Source organism: Ischnura elegans, chromosome 8 (assembly GCF_921293095.1).
Source record: "Ischnura elegans chromosome 8, ioIscEleg1.1, whole genome shotgun sequence".
NCBI lineage: Eukaryota > Metazoa > Arthropoda > Insecta > Odonata > Coenagrionidae > Ischnura > Ischnura elegans.
Window position 1 is genome coordinate 95,340,939 of NC_060253.1, and position 18,679 is coordinate 95,359,617.

Genomic DNA, 18,679 nt, shown 5'->3' on the forward strand with positions numbered 1-18,679 from the left:
CCTCCTCTAGAACACACGCTGGGCCTCACGCTATCAATGACTATGGCGAACATATGCAAAGGCCTATTTCATGGTGTAAGGTTGACACCCGTATGCGATAAAAATATTAGCGAAGACGAAGCCGTCGACGAATACAACTACAGGCCCACAACTGTATAAATAAATGCCTCTATCGCTGAACGGCGGTGGTTTTTATCTAGTTCATCTTTTTTTTACAAACGATTTGTTGCAAAGGTCTTATTAAAGTCGCAAAACCACGTCTTTTTAAGGGGGGGAAACGTTTGGTGGTGAAACACGAATGAGCAATTAGTCCACGGATATGGTCATTAATATTTAACGCCAATATTTAAAAGTGGAGACAAGGAACAGCCATCTAATTACAGGCCGATATCTTTAACGTCCATCTCTTGCAAAGTCCTTGAACACATCCTAGTCAGCTCGGTAATGAAACACCTGGACGCGCAAAACTTATTAATGGGAACTCAACATGGATTCAGGAAAAGCAGATCGTGCGAAACTCAGTTAGCGCTTTTCGCCCACGATATTTTAGTCTCCGGGGAAGACAACATTCCAGTAGACGCGATTTTTCTTGATTTCAAAAGGCATTTGATAAAGTACCCCACGGAGAGTTAATAATGAAACTGAAATCTTACGGCCTAGACGAAGATGTCATTTCCTGGATTAGAGAATTTATGAGCGACCGCGTCCAAAGAGTAGTATTAGACGGTGCAGTCTCCAATGAGGTTAGAGTCACTTCTGGCGTTCCTCAGGGTAGTGTCATAGGCCCACTCCTATTCCTTCTTTATATAAACGACATTGGCGAAGTAGTACACAGTAAGTTACGATTATTTGCAGACGACGCTGTAGTTTACAGAGAAATCCGTTCCAGCAAAGATATAGATGAACTAACGAATGACCTTGCTGCTATCCAAGCTTGGTGCGATGCTAGGCAGTTAGAATTAAATTTGAAAAAATGCGTCGTAATGAATTTCTGGAAGAAGAATAACTCCCTACAACGTAGCTATATCATTCGGGGCACCCAATTAGAGACTGTCGAATCCGTGAAATATCTAGGAGTTAGACTCAATAATGATCTATCGTTGAATAAACATATTCGAGAAATAACCGGTCAAGCCAATCGTAAAATGGGTTTTGTTAAAAGAATATTAGGAAAGTGCGACGCCAAAGTGAGAGAAATTAGCTACTTTTCCCTCATTAGACCACATTTGGAATACGCTGCCAGTGTTTGGGACCCTCATGAAAAAGGCTTAATAACAGAGTTAGAACGCGTGCAAAGAAGAGCTGCCAGGTATGTGAAAGGTCGTTACGATAGTCTTGTTAGTGGAACTGACCTCTTAGATAAACTCGGATGGGAATCTCTGTCGGACCGTAGATTGAAAAATAGACTAAACCTTTTAGATAAATTCAAGAGCAGTGTCTTTTCTGATGAAGTTGACCATATCTTACGGACGCCAACATACTACAGTAGATCAGATCATATAAATAAAATAAGAGAGATAGATTGCAGAACAGACAGATTCCGAACGTCATTTTTTCCACGATCAATAAGAGATTATAACGGCGGCAATAGAACTCGTAAATAGATTGCATGACTTGTAGTGTAGCCTACTAACCTATGTAAAACTTAATGCATGTTTCTTAATTCAATTATTATTTCTAACAGCATATAGTAGTATAGTTTGTTATTATACGGGACGTTTTTTGGACGGTGTGGTGTGTATGTGGGAGTCCAAATGCATGCTGCATGCTGGTGATTGATCACCCCCTGCCAAACACCCTAGAGGTGGCTCGCAGGGTATTATATAGATGTAGATTAATGAATGCCATTGAAATTAAACATTGAAGATACCGATTTAATATATCATGATTGCGCAATTAAAATGCTTTGAATTCAAAAATTTCTTTATCGACACCAAAGCTCAATAAATATTGAGGTTCGTAACGGTTTCCCTCTACTTCATTAAACACAGTTATTTACCCTCTTCCAAGATTTCCCACAAACGGGCAATGTCTCTAATATTCTAAATGGCTTTACAATATGACGATTCATAACTAAAAATTGAAGCGTTAAGTATAAATTTTTGCCCTTATAAAAATGGAAGCTCTTTGCTATAAGAATTGAACTTATTAATTCTCCAGATTGAAAAAAGGCATTCCCTTGTGGTTAATTGAGTGAATTTCACTTGCCCTTGGACGGAAGGGCGTTGAAGGGCGCACCGTAAACCACGAAAAGGACCTTAGCGTGTGCTATTCAGAGTCTTTGAAATTGTGAGGGCAACCGCGATATATAGGAGGGAGGTGGTCGGCGGAGGATGAAGGCTGCGATGATGGTCACAGACACTGCAGTATGCGTTTGACGAAAATCGTTGAAAATATGAATTGAGAGAAATCTTTTCTTGAAAGAACTGCGAGAGCATGCTATCAGCTAATGCATTGCAAACACAAAATAGATGAGTTTTTTTGCGCACCAACTTACATTAGTGGAATAGAAATGACTGCCGAACGCGAGGCAGCGAGCTAGCAGTATGATGCGTCGAAGAAGAGGTACGTCGAGTACAGTCTTGTGCAGTAACGTGATCCTATGCACTTCGTTCCCTTGTGTTTCGTTCCCTTCCCTTCGTTCCCTTATTCCGTTTCAAACCGGTATTCTTTTTCTCTTTGTAGTCCATATCCGAGCAATCAAGTATTTCAAATTGTTTCGTCCAAATTGGTTCGGATTAACGAAAATTCCCATGATTTCAAAACGGTGCCATATCACAATTTATAAAAAAACAGTGAAAGTGATAAAAAAACCATCACTCCTGTGCTGTAGTTTAGATGGGTCGTGAGGCAGATACACTAACGTCAGGCGTTTAGAAACGCTTGCGATATCGGAATACCCAAAGCTATCTTCAATATTTACAAAAAAACTACGTTTACAAAATATTCAAAAAGACGTGGAAATCTTAAAAGTTCGTGTTTATATCAGTTTCCGTAACCTTCTTTAAAACCATATTGCATGTCGAGCCTAACTTCTTCTCATTGATGCAATATTTTCCTAGCTGTAACTCAGAACGTATGAAAAATGGTTTTAATTGCACAATAAGTAATGTTCGAATTAGCACGCTTTCAATACTTACTTATAACTACCTCTTCTTGATGGTATGGGATTTACAATAGTGCTTACGACCAGGTTGCCTATGAATTCAAGTACCTATTCATCGAGTCACGGTAATTAATTTAATAATTTAGAATACGGGATGAGGTTTTCCACCGACACTTGTTCCTTAAGGTATAAGTATCAACTCCGTATCCTTTAACACGAAGACCCAGAACAATGCGTCGGAAAGAAATGAAATTTTTTATGAGCTCCATGAATTTTGTTATAAATCTCCTTTCAAAATTATTTGGTTGCCACCCCTGAAAATATAGTCTTAAATGTAGATTTCTTCCTAATATTAATGATAACAATAATTGAGTTTAATTCAGAAATACGACTTATGATTAGAGACCGTTAGTTTAATTTGTCACTCGAAAGGAAGAATCGTAAGCTATGGGTCAAATATATAGTCTTCAAAAAATAAAACACAGTCATGCCACCTCACCAGTGACTTTAAATATGACCTGCATTTTAACCTTTTCAGTGGTATTCGTTTAAAAATACAAGCTTACACAATAACTACGAGGGGCTTCCCACCGCTGATAGTGAGAAAGGTAAAGAAAAATTAAATTTCCATTGCCTTAATTAGTTTATTGAATCATGCGTGAGGACGTTGACGCGGCATTTTAATAATAGTTTTTATTGTCCATTAAACTTGCATTATATGTAGCTTACGCTTCTTTGCATTTGAAACTCGTCACAATGTAGCAAAAGAAATATCCCCGTACAAAATATCAATATTTCCAAATATGTCATTAGGATTACACACATTAAAAAATTTCGATCGCGATGAATTGGTTGAGTTTACTTAAGAAATGAAAATCCATTGGCTTTTCCCATATAAGTTACCGACATAATTCTATGATACTCAGTCTTTTCATCATTTCCCTCTCTTTACTGGGGATTACTGGTGAGTTCATGTCGGCACAAGCAACAAATGAATTAAGAACTAGTGCGATCAGGGGAGAAATACGGGATGTATACGGTGGTACTGGAAATACTGTGGTATCGCTCATAAAAAATGTTGTATAAACTGCATTCAACCACAGCTATATAACGCAAATAAATCAATATAGACACAATGTAATTTATAACTGCAAAATATCCGTTTTCCCATAAACAAGTGCTTGCATCGAAATATATGTTTTAAAATGCGATAACTATTTAAACTATTAATGTTACCTTTGACATGTGGCCATTTTCCCACTTTTTAAGGGAATGAAGGCAGATTCTGAAATTCCGTCGGGCAGTTTATTCCTCTTACACAACCCCCACGGTACCAAGAAACACGTCATCACACCATTCCCACAATATAATTCCATACGTACACCAATGAACGCACTTTCAACACTGTTGATCATGCACTGATCAAGAGGTTTCAATATTGAGATTATTGCCAACATCTTGTAGAGCAATTCACTTCTTCACAGTGCACAGGGAAAATTCCCGTTTGTTGCATTTGCAAATAACTGGAATCACATGTTACAGATTATTGGAAGTAAGGAACAGAATTCACAAATTACGGAAGTCAACACACCGCACGCATGGACATCTAGCTACTGAGTTCTCTTTAGTTCCTCAGCGCTGATTCAAACTTTTACCCATCATCGCATCGGCTTCGAATTGCATCACGCCGAAGGGGAAAGACACGGCTTCTTTCGGTTAGGTCATGGCGTCGGTTAACAATTTTTCCTTCTTTAATGTAATGAAATCTCTTAGTCTTCTTTCCACGATCTTTTATTTCGACAGACCTAGGTTTCAGACCATAATGCCATTTTCAAGTATATGATTCTAAGATGACAGCCTACAGATATACAAAGGGCGAATGTAGGGTTCCGGGAAAGGGATTTGCTGGATTTGAGAGACGAGGAAAGTGGGAGGGTTTCCTTCGCTACGGAGTGTTTCCTAAATATAATGGAAATGAGGGAAGTGACTCATGATGACGACCAAAGAATCCCGAAAGAACAATCCACTAAAGTCCTTGGCGTCCACATGGACAAACGGCTAACCTGGAACGACCACATTAAATCTTCAATCAACAAGGCGAAAGGAATACACGCAGCTCTGCGACCTCTTCTAAAATCTACCTCGCCACTGAGCCTCAAAACAAAACTGCTCCTATACAAAAGCTGCATCAAGCCTATCGTGCCTTACGCATCCCCGGCCTGGCTCCACGCTGCAGCGATGCACCTAAAACGAATACAATCTGCCGAAAATGTCATCATAAGAAGAATTGTTGGGGCACCATGGTTTCTTTCCAACAGAAATATCAGGAAAGACCTGAAGATAACTCCCCTTCTCACCATTCCCAAATCATACCTTCCCCAGTTTGAAAAATCTTTCGCAGCGACGCAGAACGAACTTTTTAAAAACCCTTTGGGACTATACCCCTTCTGAAAACGCAAAGGGCCGTATTTTAAGACGTTCCTAGAGGAACGACTCTTCCCGTATGACGCGTTACTAGGGGGAAGTCAACCTCTAAGCGTTTTTTAAACGAACCTCTTCGTTTGTAGGACCAGCTCTATCTACAAGCATACCGATTGTCTCCCTACTATTTTGAGCATGGCTCAGACCATGCTACTAAATTGTAGGAACGGTTTCAAGGCCTAACATGGCGGAATGCGTTGATCACCTCCGGATTTTGGCATTTTTTTTTAGACACATGTGGCAATATGCGATCATAATGTAGTTAAAATGTCGCTTCTTTAACCGGTTGATGTTTATTTATTTCATCATATATGCCTGTTATAAGGAAACGTATAAAAAGAACGAAAAAGTGAAGTCCGTAATAGCAATGAAGTAAACAAACATTGCATCAACATGGACGCAGCATTTGCAAGGTACGTGATGGAAGAGCCGTATATTTATGTTGGAAGAATGCACCTAAGGGATAGGCAGAATCCCATTGAGTTTTATTCAGAAGCGGAATTCCTCCAGAGGTATCGCTTCTCGAAGAGAACGGTCTCAGACGTTTTATTACCTTATGTGAGGAGTGAGCGTTTAAGCAACCGTGGTTTGCCGATTCCGGATATTTTGAAGCTGCTAATTGCCTTGAGGTTTTACGCCACCGGGTCATTCCAGGTATGTGGTATCTTTTACGTAATATTTATAAATGTTTTTTTGTCGCGTTGATCATGTAATACATATTCAAATCCCTTTTGTAGTTAGTTTGCGGCGATCTGGCCGGGGTTACTCAGGGGACGGTGTGCAAAATTATTAAGGTATGCTTTCTCCTTAGTTTGGTACTTGTATGAGCGTAAAATTTCCATTTGTGGGGGGAGAGTTATAAGGCGTTTCATGACAAATATTTGGTAATCATTACAGAGCATCAGTAATGACCTGGTGGCAGTATTACCTCGGCACATGAAGTTTCCAAGTTCAGATGAAGATACTGCTCGATGCAAGAGATCTTTTTACGAAAAAGGTCAATTTCCTGGAGTGGTGGGTTGTATCGACTGCACCCATGTTCCGATTGTGAGTCCGGGGGGGGAGTTTGGCGAGTTGTACAGAAACCGGAAGGGGTGGTTTTCCCTAAATGTGCAGGTATGTATATTTTATTTACCAATTTATCGTCATCATGTTGCACCAAGTTGTTAGATTTCTCGATGTTACACTACTATTTATTCAAGTTTCTTCTGCACTACTATTTAGAATGCAATTTCATTGTTTTTATGTCAACAAGTGCTAAAGTGGAATCTTATAATTTCATTTTAATTTAGGTCGTTGCCGGTCCAAGTATGGAAATAATGGATATAGTTTGCAGATGGCAAGGTTCAGCTCATGATGCTAGAATTTTCCACAATAGTCGCCTTAAGCTGAAATTTGAGACCAATGAGGTGAAGGGCATCCTGCTAGGAGATAGTGGGTATCCTCTATTGCCATATCTTTTCACACCAGTTTTAAGACCAGTGTCTGCTTCTGAGAGGAGGTAAATAAAGAGAGAATTTGTGATTCACGTTGTAATTTTGACAAAAGTTATAGCACCTCAATGCCTTAAGTATGGTGATTTATGAAAACTAACCTTTCAGGTACAACATCTCCCACATTAGGACAAGGTGCACAGTGGAGCGTACATTTTGGGTGTGGAAACGTAGATTTCCATGCATCAGTATGAAGCTCCGCGTGAAGTTATTTACTGCACAGAAGGTCATTTTGGCTTGTGCAGTTCTTCGCAATGTGGCTATGCAGAATCATGATCCTATGCCTGATCGTATGCCAGCTATGCCCAGGTTGGAAGTCCCTGTACAAAGACTCCAACCTGTTCACGGTCGCCCAAATGCCATCCGGGCGGCATTCATAGAGAGGCATTTTGGTGAAGAGGTAATTATTTTTGGGAAAATTAATATGATATGAAAATTACCATTTCAACTCCATTTGGCTTACTTTATGTGATATCAAAGAAGGAAATGATATGCAGAAATTGAGATATGTATGACAATGGCTGGAAAGATTTCAATTTTAACTTCCATAATTTCATTTATTTTGAAAGCTCACTGATAAAATATGATTCGATTTGATTTAAGATTATATTCAGTGTACTCCATTGAGAATTCACCATGTTAATCTTCAGATCTAACAACAATGTACTATTGACTTAGATTACTCATTATATGTAGCCCTGAAATTGTAAGGTACCTATGCATGTTCTAACGAAATCATACAATGTCATTTTTCTTTTAAATAGGTCAATGTTCTTGAACCTCAGAACGTGGCATTGGATTTGATTCTGCATAAACACAATGAGAAGAACTTCACGACCCCAAAAATCTTGTGTGAAGTAAATAACTTCATGTGGCATGGCACCTTGTCCCAGGAAGCAGACCTAAGGTATAGAGGATACTTACTGACTCCAAGGATATCATTTGTCTCATTGGTCTATGCATGCCATCTTTTTTGGAAAATTTTGCATCATGAGCTTCAACTTGTCATTTGTAAACATATCCATTATTTCTATTATTGGGTAAAACATCTCTGTACAATTCGCCGAGTAGGGAGCATGGTTGCAGTGCAATCCACAACTCCAGGACTGCTTGCATTGCGCAGTATCTTATGCTGAAATTGGCAACTTCATCTCGAGGCAAATTATGGTTTGAAAATATCCGGATGAGGCAAACCGCGGTTGCTGAGGAATTCTACTTCTGAATTAATGGGATTCTGCCAATCCCTTTTGTGTATTCTTCCAACATAAATGCACGTGTCTGCCATCACGTACTTTCATAGTGAATTGTTCAATTGCAATGGATCTTAATAAATAAATTATGTTATTCTGATTTAAAACCATGTATGTAGTTCCTTCATTTCCCTTTTTGCTCTAGGCTCCCACAAGTTTTGCATGTTCCTTGCAATGCATGAATATGGATAGCAAAATGAAGCATATGAAAAGAGCTATAATTACTTCTCATGGCTATAACCCTAATTTCAGGCCTCTATCTGCGTGGAAATTAATTTAATGTTTTATGTATTATACATACTAAAATTTATCTAGCAGGCACATCCATGGACCATCGGACCATGTTATGCCCTTTCAATTTGTCCATTTCATATTTGTGAGGAAATACAATGTCATGGAAAAATAATCATGAACGATGAATAGGTAATCAGATAATATGACAAAAAATGGGCTTTGACAATTAAATTTCAGGAAATTAATAAAATTAAACAATTCTGTATTGAAATTAGCATCATTTAAAGAAAACCTTAGCAAAATTACTTTTCATTAAAACCTGAAGAGGTAGTCAGTCCCCATAATGAAACATGACTGTATGATTGTAGGACTGATCATAGGGAAGAGCAACAGGGGAGGGCTATTCAAGATCTACCCACTTTCCATATTCTATGCTGCTAACATATCTTACAACAAGGAGAAGGTAATAAAAAATGTAAAGCAGGAACTTGATGTCAGCAATGGACCACTAGTACATTGGAGAATTGAATCAAGAGCTATACTCAATCAACCTTCATATTAATGACAGATGTGATAAACTACATAGAATATCAAATGAAATCTAAAAAAAAGCCTCCTACAAAGGCAGCAATACCTTGCACAGCAGTGAAATTACTAATTAGGGGAGTTGTGTAAGCATAGTATTTCATTAGCATTAAATTATTTTCATTCATGGGAGGTATTAAGAGAGATCGTTCACATGAAAGCAACTATATGCTAGAGTCACTATGGTTAACCATGATGCATTAATGACTGACATGTCAACATAAATATCACTCACTCAATTTGCTAAACGAAAGTTTTTCCAATGAATAGTTTGTGTTACCTTCAGCAACATGTTAAAGTGATCCAAAAACTGCTTTGTATTAAACCACAAAACTACACCTTTAATGGTGACCACTCATGGTGAGAAAGGAATGCATAAAATTAAATATAATTATTACATTACGTATTGCTTTTACCTACGTCACCGAATTACCTGAACAGATTGAAAGAAAGAGTAATGAAAGGAATGGGAAATGCAGCTAAATAACATTATCCATGTTCAATTGAATTAAACTTTATTTAAAAATAAATAAATAAATACAAAATAATTACAAAGGAAGGACGAAGTTGTTGGTTGACAGACAAAACATATTTCTGAGAGCAAGAAGACGATGCAAAATCAAATGCAAAGAAGGCAAAATTGCTGGTTGGATGTGCAGAATTACATGAGGAAGAGTTGGGATATGGCTAATGAAAGGCAGGAGTCAAGCAGGATGGAAAATAGTCATGCAGGTGCAGAGGATCTCTTTCCAGTTACAAAAAGGGCACCATCACCAGGGGAAATGGTCCATGAGAAGGCATGGAAGCAGGCGGGAGTAATGGCATCTTAAATGACACAGACGCATCCAGCAGTCCGGGAGAGAGAAGCAGGAACAGGAAGCACACCAACGCCAAGATAGAGGAGGAATTCATAGAGGTGTATCTGAAAGCTTACAAAGAAGTTGGCATATAAGCATATGATGCATACAAACTCCACACAACAATACAGATGTAATTTGGCCCCTCAAATCATGCATTACAACTTCATATCAATATGCAAATACAATGGTCATTCACATGCTTTTATTTACAATCATTCATTTAAGGGAGCATTGCATGGATTAAATGTTATCATGCTGGGTTTCATAACTGCAAGACTTCATGCAATGAAAAGTTGGCTATGCATTTGAAAGTTTGAGTTCCCACAACTAATATGCCAATTCTGCAGAAAACTGAAACATGCATCAAACTTAACATACATATATTTTGTTTTCATTATCCCTAAAATTGGCTGATTTTAATGAATGTACTTTCCTGAATAGCCATTGGATTAGAATCATAAGCAAATAACTTTACAGATAACAAGATAATGGAGAATTTTAACAAGAAATACGCTGGCAACACCTTTACCTAGGTGAAAGAACGCACATATTAGGGATAATGAGTAACCAAGTAATGAATCCAGTAAGAAATAACTTTTTTATTTTCCAGTATTTTAAAGTTATTGAAAAATAAAGACATGCCAGTCCTATAATTAAAAGCTATTAAGAGAAAATAGAGAAATCAAAAAATAAAAAAGATGTGTGACCAAGACATGCATTATTCAAGAACCAATGAGAAAGTACCTTAAGCTTCATTGTCAATTCCTGTCAATACACACTTCAGTGAAATTTTAAATAAAACCAAATTAAAGGAAGTACTTCATACCTTAATGAATTTAATCTTTTAATGGGGGATAATAAAAAACTTCAATAACGGGCAAATGGAATGAGTGGAAACAGAAATGTGTTCATGAAGAACTGGAGGTATTCCCTCCAAAAGCAGTCTGCCACTGGTAGAGATATTATTTCATGCTGTAGATGTTTCATTTATCACTATTCCAAGCACATCATCAAACAACAAGATAAAGAACAATGGAATGTCCTAGAAATTAAAAGGAATGCTATGCTTATTGTAAGTTAGCTATTTGCAGAAATGTTATTCATCAAGAGGTGTATTAAAAATTTTGGAATGAACACTGATGCATTATGAACTCACAATAGGAATGATTATTGCCTCACGTTCACATTTAAGATTCTACTCATGTATTTGGCTGTTACTAAACTTGTTTCATCTTCAGCATAGTAATATATCATAACAAGTACCACACGCTTCCGCTTCGCCTCCTCCGTTTGAAGCTGTATACTTAAGATCCTCCTCCATCTGGATGGTCTTTCCAGCAGCCTTGGCGTTGGCTAGCTCCTGTTCCTTGATTGCGCATGCAATCTCTGCTTCTCTCTTCCGGATCCGCTGGATGGCATCCTCCTTTTCATTATAAGATGCCATGTGCTCCAGCCTAGCTTCCATCTCCTTCTCAATGGCCGCTTCCCTGGTAAATCGTGCCCTTTTGGAACTGGAAGAGGTCCCTGCACCTTGAATCCTCGGAGTGTATGCTTCCTCTACCGGTCTTTCGTCACAATCTGAGGAAACATCATAAAATACACCATTGATTAATGAAAAACATGAGATACTTAACATTCCTGGAAATGGTATCAAGAAACTCAACTTAAACTTGATTATATTTGATATCCAATAACAACTTCCATAAGTCGCAGGAAAATAAGAACATAATACACAAAGGCTAGTACGATACAGTAAAATTTCTCTTTAAAGAAGTGTTATTCTTTCATGGAAAATCATGATACTGTACACCACTACTAATTTTTGGCTGGCAGATGTTATATGTGATACTTTTTTGATTGTTGTTAATCTCAGTGTGACACTATGGAATTCCCTTCATTAATGATAGGTACATAATCCTTATTTTCAATCAACTTGCCTGATATCTCAGAAACGTTGGGAGGAAGCAAACACTCCGAGGTCCCAACCCTACCAACCGTGGAAACGCTGGGGACCGGCAATGCATCGCAGTCTCCAGCATTCGGCGGTGAGTAGGAGATGGACGACATGGCAATTTCCATCTCTGGTGGCAAATCTTCCCTGCTGGTGGACGGCATAGGTCCGCCACCAGTCCTCATCCTCTCCTGCCTTTCATCAGCCAGCTCTTTCCTCTTTCTCATCTTCAGGTTATCCCAACTCTTCCTCAATTGCTTGGCGGTGCGCTATAATGGCGAGAAATTATCGCTAACATTGAGGTTTACGACACAAAATAAATTACTGGACAAACTAAAAATCAATATCCATCAATACAGCCACAATTTATGATGCTACGTTTATTAAAAAATTACTTACTTTAACAATTACAACTACTCCGCCACCATTGTGGAGTAGTTGTAATCATTACCGCTACCACGCCGATACCAAAAGCTCACAACAATAATTCCAATAGCATTCCATAACATGGAATTATTGTTGTGAAGTATTTGGTTTCGGCGTTGGAAAGTAACATTTATTTGTATTGCATGGCGTGAATCATACTTCATCATGCATTGCTAATGAAGGGAAATACGTTACAAGTGAATCTCTGACAGCGACATAATCACAAAGGTTTTTTGCAATCTACTACCAAAATGCACTTGAGGATTCCAGCAAAGAATGGAAAACAAACTTCAAAGATTTATCAACCGATTCTAAACCCCGAAGCCAATGAATGATCCAGGAACTTAAGTAGCGTTCAAAAAAGTCCTTCTTCTGAACAGAGTTATACGAGTTATGCAGAACCTTTCCTACAATCGCACAATACATTCATAACCATCATACTTCCAAAGTTACTTACCTTCCGCACAAATTCATTAGAATTAAATTCTTCCTGCACATCCAACCAGGCTTTCGCCTTCTTCGCATTTGATAATGCATCCGTCTTCTTGCTCTCCAAAACCTCCTGATGCTTAACTATGATGTCAACCAACAACTTCGTCTCTTCCCTTGTGAGCCGAACCATACGTCGGTCCTCCATATTTCTGTCTGTTTATGTTTCGCGCAATGAACTGTGGGCAGCAAACGTCACACGAAACGTCAAGGACGCGTGACGTAGATATGAGAATTTCAGCGAGCAGCTCAACACTCACTACTTCGAAGAGGAAGAGATTGCTTTCGTTGTAGGAACGTTCTTGACTGCGAATAGTAGGTGGAGATACATCTCTAACTCTTCCCACTCCGGCGAAGAGTAAGAGAAAGAGATTCGTTTAAAAATACGGCCCAAAGTCCCCAAAACTGCCCCTTTTCCCCTCCCATATCCCCTCCTCCACTTAAGCAAGCCGTAGATATGCCATGATCGTAAAGAGAAATTAATCGCCTGAAACTGCAAATTGCCATGAAACTCATAGTATACAGCCATAACAGCTGGGAACTTGAGACTAAATAAAAGCCGTGAAAAATCAGCGTAGCGTACTCATGATGTCGTACACTGGCAACAGATGGGAGGTAGAGTAATGTGCAGTAGAGGTGAGTGAAATAGGAACATTCGATCCATCCACAATTTAAAATGAACGGGGAAATTTACAATTTCGAACGGTTCCAAAAAATCAAGTTTCCTTTCATCAAAAACATGGAGCTAACGGAATGTTAGGCTTGCCAATAAATTTTCATCATTAAATTTAATGTGCATTATGCATACATTTTAAAAATATTTCATTATCATCATTGAAATGATGATATTTCGAAGAAACATTGGCGTTGTCTGCTGTTAATTAAGTCACTACTTCGGCTTTTAATGACTTTAAAGATAGGTTCAGAAATTAAATAGAGTTCAATTATGCGTGGGAATTTCGCGTCAGAAATGCAGTTGTGGGACAGTTATGTTATTTTGCATTCTAATTTATAAAATCTGCTTATCTTGTAAAGATGTTTGCCGTTTTAAGATGAAAAGACTTAGTTAAGAACCAAGATGTAGCAAATGAAAAATGAGTAGCTCATCACTTTTTCCTATCAATGAAGTGATTTTATTTTTGTGATTACATTCAAAGACGATTCAATGCGACATAATGCTAATTTCCTTATTAAATTTGCAATATTCTCTTTAAATGAAGAGGTTCGGTAGAGTTTTTTCATCATCCAGTGAATTATAGTGCTTGGTAGAATCTTGCAATGGTCTTAGCAAACAAATATTTCTAGTAAGCAGCCGAATATTAAAAAAAATGTCCTCATATACAGCAAATTATTTCCTTTTTCTTTCTTACGAGGGATCTACTTCCACGATTGCTGCATAATTGACACATGTATGAACACGTAAAGCAGTCTACATAAACAAAAAGAGCAAGTGCCTTTATTTGTGGGCATTAAATACTTTGCGAAGAGCAATTCGCTAAAAAATAAAACATTCCGCTTAAATCAGAGGAGTTAGATTCAAGAATCAATAGATTGATTGTGCCTGAAAACACGAGAAAAAATATATCAGTCCGTAAGATGAGCCCACGTTTGGCCAGGAAATTATTAATTATAATTTAATTATCAAGGAAAAATAATAGAAAAAGAATTCTTTTCTATTTACTCAAACACAGACGATTTCCATTAAGTTCATTCAACCCTTTCAAATTTCTGTAATATTTGCAGTTTTCTAAATTGCTTAGCAATAGATGAAAATCATAATTGATACTCTTCTGATTCTCATTTTATGTCAGTTTACAGGATTAAAAATATTTAAAGCTGAGTTCAGATACACCTATTTAATTAAATAACAAATTTTAGTATATGTTCACATTCAAATATGTGTTCATAAGAATCATCTTTATGATTAAAAATCCAGTTTTAAAGAAATTATAAAGTTCAAAAACGTATATTTAATCATTTCATTTCAGTATGAGAGCAAATTGATCAATAAATTCGGATATCCACATGAAAGAAATAATTGAAGCCTGAACAAGACCTGAATTATTCCGTAACCTTAGTCCATTCGACTTCGCATTTCTTTTCAATTGCATTGTTTTAAGTTGTTCCATAGCAATCCTCAGGAGACTATTATTTGGCATAGAATATTGAGCAAGGCATTTCAATATGAATTGAAAACAGAAAACCTATTTCTCCGAGCTTTCAAGGTTGCTCGAAAATATAATTTCATTCTGCGTGAGGGTATCTTAGAGGTTTTCCGTTGAACGGGGAAAAGCGTATTCATTTGATTCAAGTCATTACAAGTCGAAAGTAGGGACTAAATAAACAGCGGAAAACGCCAGTAGTGAAATATTTTAAGACTTCGCAATAGCATTAGTTGCATGATAATAATGAAATATTTGAAAAATTTAGGCATGCGCAATGCACCATTTGTCGGAAAATGTAAGGGCAATCCTAACATTCCGTTAGGTTAATGTGTACGACGACGATAAATATACGCAGAAGCCCAAAGCTTCCCAATCGAAAACTACTGAGTTTGCGCGGCTCGATATTCATCCTTTACTTAGCACTGCGCTACTTCAGAGGGATTTATTCCCCTTGGAATAAGGTTGGAAGAGAAGGCCGTGACACATCGCACATGCAGCTAATGTTAGGGGCCTTGAAGCGGGGCTGGAAGACGCGGAGAAGGTAGTCAAAATTCAATTCGCAGAAAACTGCAGAAATGGTTATGCATTAAAGGAGTAGAGTTTCGACAAATGAATAAGCGCGTAAGAAATCATTAGCCATGCAACATCCTCTGGACCTCGTGCTTGGTGTTGCGAACATTTTAAGATCAGAAAAATGTCAGAGTGCCTGTGCAGCATAAAATCAATCGTCACGGAGACTTGATCCGTGTAATCTCTGGCAGGGGCGCAGTCAGGAATAGGGTGGTTTCCTATTATTTTTTTATTGCCTAAAGCGAAAGATTATTACTCCTGGAGTAAGTATTTCACGATTTTAGATTTTTAAATGACGATATCTATTTTTCGCGATTAAATGAAAAGTTAAAATTTTCAAGCGCGCGAAAACGCGACGCGTAAGTATGAATGCCGGGAAATCTTTTCATGTGGCGTATTTCTCGTTCCCGCTGCCGCCCTGTGAGGTGACCTTGAGGCGAGTTGAGCGCTGATACGACGCAGGCTGCTAGCGGGTAGCTGAGTGCCCTGCTGGCTGGTAGCGCTTGGCTTAAATAAGGATTATTAATACCTTATCAAATGAAGAAAACTTTCCGACCTTAGCCAGTTTTAATAAGTGATTATTAAGACATGTTTTCCTGAGCTCTGCGCCTCATGCATGTATTGGTAATCTCAGACGATGTAAAACTCCTATCTACTCGTATAGAAACTAGGTCTCTGTGACGTCTCGTGGAGTGGCATCGCATGGGCGCCAATCAGGCCCTTTTCAAATGAGGATAAAAATGGACCATAGCCATTCGTCTAAACCGCTATTTCTATAACGAAATAATTTGTATATTTTGAATACATTAATGGTGGGTAACGAATCGCAATCAATGCTTTTCATTTTCTTTTATGAAGGAAACTACCCTATTAAGGCTGGGGGGTTTAGGTGCAGCAAATACCGGAGTATGTGTGGGTACGGAATACTCACCAGGATAAGCGGTAGGTACGAGGTTAATAAATTGAGGAATTTTAGGATAAATGGTTCAAAATGGTGAGTTTTACGGCTTTCTGAAGGATATTTAATAATCCTTACACTATTCTATTAGTAATATCAATCCAATAAAATAAAATTGATTACACTTAAAAATATCTCTGAGCTCTGGGGGGGGGGGGGGCAGAACCCCCAAAACCCCCTCCTCGCTGCGCCGCTGATCCTTGGCTCGTTGCATGATCCTTTACTGACTACACCACCGGAACGATTGAGCCCATTGGCATTTTCAATTCCCAATATGCTGAGCTTGTTCACAGATGTCCCGACGAGTGTAAACTCCATTCTAAGAGAGTCGTCGGCGAATCATGCTTCGTAGAATATGGGGAAAAATTCGTGGTTGGATCTAAAGTGCGTTGTCATAATGTGACGAATATAATTATTTCCCCGGTATAAGGGGCATATAATGTTTATAATTCCCGTTTGTATGAGAGCAGTACGAACGCTCAATTTTAGAAGACGGACGTCTTCGGGTAGGTCTTGATACCTTTCATTACTGAGTAAGGCGTTTAAAAAGAAGGCGACGAGTCACTGATAAACCGGCGAAGAAGAACGGCGAGCCACGATTCCGAGGACATCAGGATTCGCCATTTGATCGAGGATAATCCTCTATGTCGGTGGAGGTGTTGCCGTATCCATGGTGGCGCTTTTTCGATGCAGCCACTCATAAGTTTGAAGGCGGGTGATGGAGTATAGCATACAACACCACAAACCTCCCCACAAGCGGAGGGGCGAAAACATTCGAGGCTGTTATTCAGCCGGAACAATCTACTTAGCCAATAGGCTTTTTTGGGACTTCACCATTACGGTTACCCTCATATGCAAATCCCTAATCTTAAAAATTTACTAGTCATTCATAGAAATCATACGTATAACACTACACAATTCATAACTTTTATATAACTCATTATCGTTAAAAAATTGTCCTCATAAAGCTATTGCAGCAAATTTAAAATTATTTTGCACTACATAAATAAATGTAAAACGGCCGTACAGGGTAAAAAACTAAAAAAAAAATTTCCCACGCCGGGTGCTTGATCGAATAACAATCACCAACATAGTCTCACATCTACTCCATTCGCCACCGCAACTGCTGACAAAGGTAGTTTTATTATGCGTAAAACTTAAACCAACAGTGAAAACCGTACAAGTAGGCAGTTAATTCTCACGAATTTATCATTAAGTCAGACACTAATCGAAACAGAATAATCAATTTGTAAAGTATCATGCAACGAGCCAGAGATTATTCTGATCAAGTCTCCGTGACGATTGAATTCATAGTGTACACACGCTGTCGACATTGCTCTGATCTTAAAACTTCGCAGCATAGTGATGAGCACTGCGCGAGTCAGTCGTTCAAATGTGCGGCTCAGCAAATAGGGTTGTTTCCTATTATTTTTTATTGCCTAAATCGAAAGATTATTACTCCAGGAGTACGCATTTCACGCTTTTAGATTTTTATATGATGATATATATTTTTCGTATCCAATTTTCGCGATTTAATGAAAAGTGAAAAATTTTAAGCGCGCGAAAACGCGACGGGTAAGTATGAATGCCGGGAAATATCCACGTGACGTCGTACTGGTTCCCGCTGCCGCAAGTGAGGTGACCTTGGGGCGAGGCATTGAGCGCTGATACGACGCAGGATGCTGGCAGGTAGCCGAGTACCCTGCTAGCTGGTAGAGATTGGCTTAAATAAGGCTTATTAATACCTTATCAAACGAAGAAAACTTTCCGATCTTAGCCGGTTTTAATAAGTGATTATTAATACATGTTTCCCTGAGCTCTGTGCCTCATGCATGCATTGGTAAACTCAGAAAATGTAAAATTCCTATCTACTCGTATAGAAACTAAGTCCCTGTGACGTCACGTGGAGTGGAATCGCATTGGCGCCAATCAGGCCTTTTTCAAATGAGGATAAAATTTGACCATTGCCATTCGTCTAAACCGGTATTTCTAAAACCAAATAATTTGTCTATTATGAATACACTAATGGTGGGTAACGAATCGCAATCAATGCCTTTCGTTTTCTTTGATGAAGGAAACTACCCTATTGAGCTGTGAGGCGAGAGAGTCTT

At 38.4% G+C, this 18,679-nt stretch overlaps 4 protein-coding genes across 5 annotated transcripts in view; 2 read left to right on the forward strand and 2 right to left on the reverse strand.

The window, feature by feature from the left end:
- The window catches only part of LOC124163402 (cleavage stimulation factor subunit 1), a 99,381-nt gene that overhangs the window by 63,269 nt on the left and 17,433 nt on the right, over nucleotides 1-18,679 (forward strand). The window lies entirely within an intron of this gene.
- LOC124163404 (neprilysin-2-like) overlaps nucleotides 1-18,679 on the reverse strand; it is an 85,268-nt gene that overhangs the window by 40,467 nt on the left and 26,122 nt on the right. The window lies entirely within an intron of this gene.
- On the forward strand, nucleotides 5,577-8,440 carry LOC124163400 (putative nuclease HARBI1). The gene is made up of 6 exons (XM_046540284.1): nucleotides 5,577-6,241; nucleotides 6,325-6,381; nucleotides 6,485-6,703; nucleotides 6,880-7,088; nucleotides 7,189-7,480; nucleotides 7,845-8,440. The coding sequence occupies exons 1-6, from the start codon at nucleotides 5,981-5,983 to the stop codon at nucleotides 8,214-8,216; spliced, it is 1,410 nt and encodes a 469-aa protein (XP_046396240.1). The 5' UTR covers nucleotides 5,577-5,980; the 3' UTR covers nucleotides 8,217-8,440.
- Nucleotides 9,696-13,174, reverse strand: LOC124163403 (myb/SANT-like DNA-binding domain-containing protein 3). The gene is made up of 4 exons (XM_046540286.1): nucleotides 12,844-13,174; nucleotides 11,947-12,229; nucleotides 11,273-11,587; nucleotides 9,696-10,078 (listed from the first exon to the last, which is right to left on the reverse strand). Exons 1-4 carry the CDS (start codon nucleotides 13,021-13,023, stop codon nucleotides 9,903-9,905), a joined length of 954 nt encoding a protein of 317 aa, XP_046396242.1. The 5' UTR covers nucleotides 13,024-13,174; the 3' UTR covers nucleotides 9,696-9,902.